We start from the raw sequence: 1,862 nt of genomic DNA on the forward strand, positions 1-1,862 counted from the left end.
CTCTGTTTCTTGTCTTTTCTTCGCAAATTTTCCACGCTCCTTTATTTAGTAGCTTATTGTACGTCACACTTTATAGCTCTATCCATTTTCTTAGTAAATCTTTCCAATTCGTGATCGCTAGTTTAAGACGACCCGGAACATCTGGAACAAACCCGGATGTCCAGGAGCGATTAGCGCGCCTTCTTATATCACTCTCAAATTAATTTCCCACACCGCCCAACCTTCATAAGAATTTCGTGCGGTATACGCTACGCTGGCTAGCCCCGCCTATATATAGAACCTCATCTATGAAATAAGCTCAACTGCAATTCCTTCGTTGTATTGCGCTGTTTTGTAGTTGTGTTTAATTACTTGCTGGTGGCCGTTGCAATGGGGGCAAGAACATTAGCAGTTTCGATTTATGTTACAGCAATACTAGCGTTAATATTTAACGTTTGTCTTCAAGGTAAGGTTACAGTAATCCCTTGACTGCATTGCATCGTATTTTATGGACGAAATGAGTTCAGATATGATAAAGAAATATTTGATTGTTTTTGGTAAGTGCAGGAGCTACGGGTGCGACGTTTGTGATCCAGAACCAGTGTTCATACACGGTATGGGCCGCAGGTATTCCCGTAGGTGGCGGTCAAGCGCTGGGGCAGGGTCAATCATGGAGTGTTGACGTGCCGGCTGGAACGAGCGCAGGCAGATTTTGGGGACGTACGGGATGCTCCTTCGATGCCTCTGGTAAAGGAAGCTGCAGCACTGGTGACTGCGGCGGCGTGCTCAGCTGTACACTCTCGGGACAGTCTCCTACAACGCTGGTTGAATATACTCTGAATGGGGGCAACAATCAAGATTACTATGACCTCTCTGTAATTGATGGTTTCAACGTCCCTCTCTCCCTAACTCCCTCCGACGGTAGCTGCAAAGCACTGACTTGCAAAATGGACCAGTGCCCAGATGCCTACCTATATCCCACTGATGACACTAAAACCCACGCTTGCGCTTCTGGTGGTAATTACAACATTATATTCTGCCCTTGATGAGAAGCTTATCATACTCAATTCTCTGTTCATTACATAAAATCCATCGCTAGGAAACCGAATAATTCTATGTAGTATCATATCTATAATAAGAGTATTACAATCATGTTGATTGCAGTATCATATTTATAATAAGAATACCATTGCGTGCATGGTTGCAACAAGTTCTATTTACAGGCAAAGGCTAGAAAACCGAAGAATTCTATGGAGTATCATATCTATAATAATAAGAGTATTACAATCATGTTGTTTGTAGTATCATATTTATAATAAGAATAGCATTGCGTGCATGGTTGCAACAAGTTCTATCCTGTATATGCATCAATTTGGATATTTGGATATCTTTACGTGATCTTAAATGATAAATTGATATCTTTAAGTGATTTGAAATGATTTAATAAATAATTAGAGATGTTTTTGTAAATGTTAAAGTAAGGGAAATGATTATTTAGATTTTAAGCTCCAAAGCTTAACTCAACCGGTCTAGTACTTCGCAGCTTTGGAGGTCACAAGGTCAATTCTCCTCAACGTCTTTGGGGTTAGGCTAGGCTCACCTGGTAGACTGCAAGGCTTGATCCCCTTCTGAGTTGATCAGCTCAGTTCTTTCCTATAGAGAAAAAAGATTATATAAATTTTAAGTCTTTAAACTTTATTCATAATTAATTAATTTTTGTTTTAATTATCGCCTGGTACAATTTAAATAATAAAAATAATGGAATTGATTTTCAATTGATATGATTATATTATTTTATTAATATCATGTTATACTTTTTAAATTGTTATTATTATTTTTCCAAATCAGTGCAAATGTGTCAATTCACTTATTATTATTATTAT

The 1,862-nt window shown here is 38.1% G+C and overlaps 1 protein-coding gene across 1 annotated transcript; it reads left to right on the top strand.

The window, feature by feature from the left end:
• Positions 1 to 217: 217 nt before the first annotated feature.
• On the top strand, positions 218 to 1,269 carry LOC149204129 (thaumatin-like protein). The gene is made up of 2 exons (XM_089393209.1): positions 218 to 445; positions 547 to 1,269. Exons 1-2 carry the CDS (start codon positions 370 to 372, stop codon positions 1,023 to 1,025), a joined length of 555 nt encoding a protein of 184 aa, XP_089249335.1. The 5' UTR covers positions 218 to 369; the 3' UTR covers positions 1,026 to 1,269.
• Positions 1,270 to 1,862: the final 593 nt, after the last annotated feature.

The sequence above is a fragment of the Pinus tabuliformis genome, chromosome 1_2 (assembly GCF_031772625.1).
Source record: "Pinus tabuliformis cultivar Carrire ecotype Pingquan chromosome 1_2, CPIR1, whole genome shotgun sequence".
Lineage (NCBI taxonomy): Eukaryota > Viridiplantae > Streptophyta > Pinopsida > Pinales > Pinaceae > Pinus > Pinus tabuliformis.

Coding starts and splice junctions, on each gene's coding strand:
- LOC149204129 (XM_089393209.1), top strand. CDS start 370: ATGGGGGCAAGAACATTAGCAGTTTCGATTTATGTTACAGCAATACTA. Junction 446..546: donor ATTTAACGTTTGTCTTCAAG/GTAAGGTTACAG, acceptor TGGTAAGTGCAG/GAGCTACGGGTGCGACGTTT.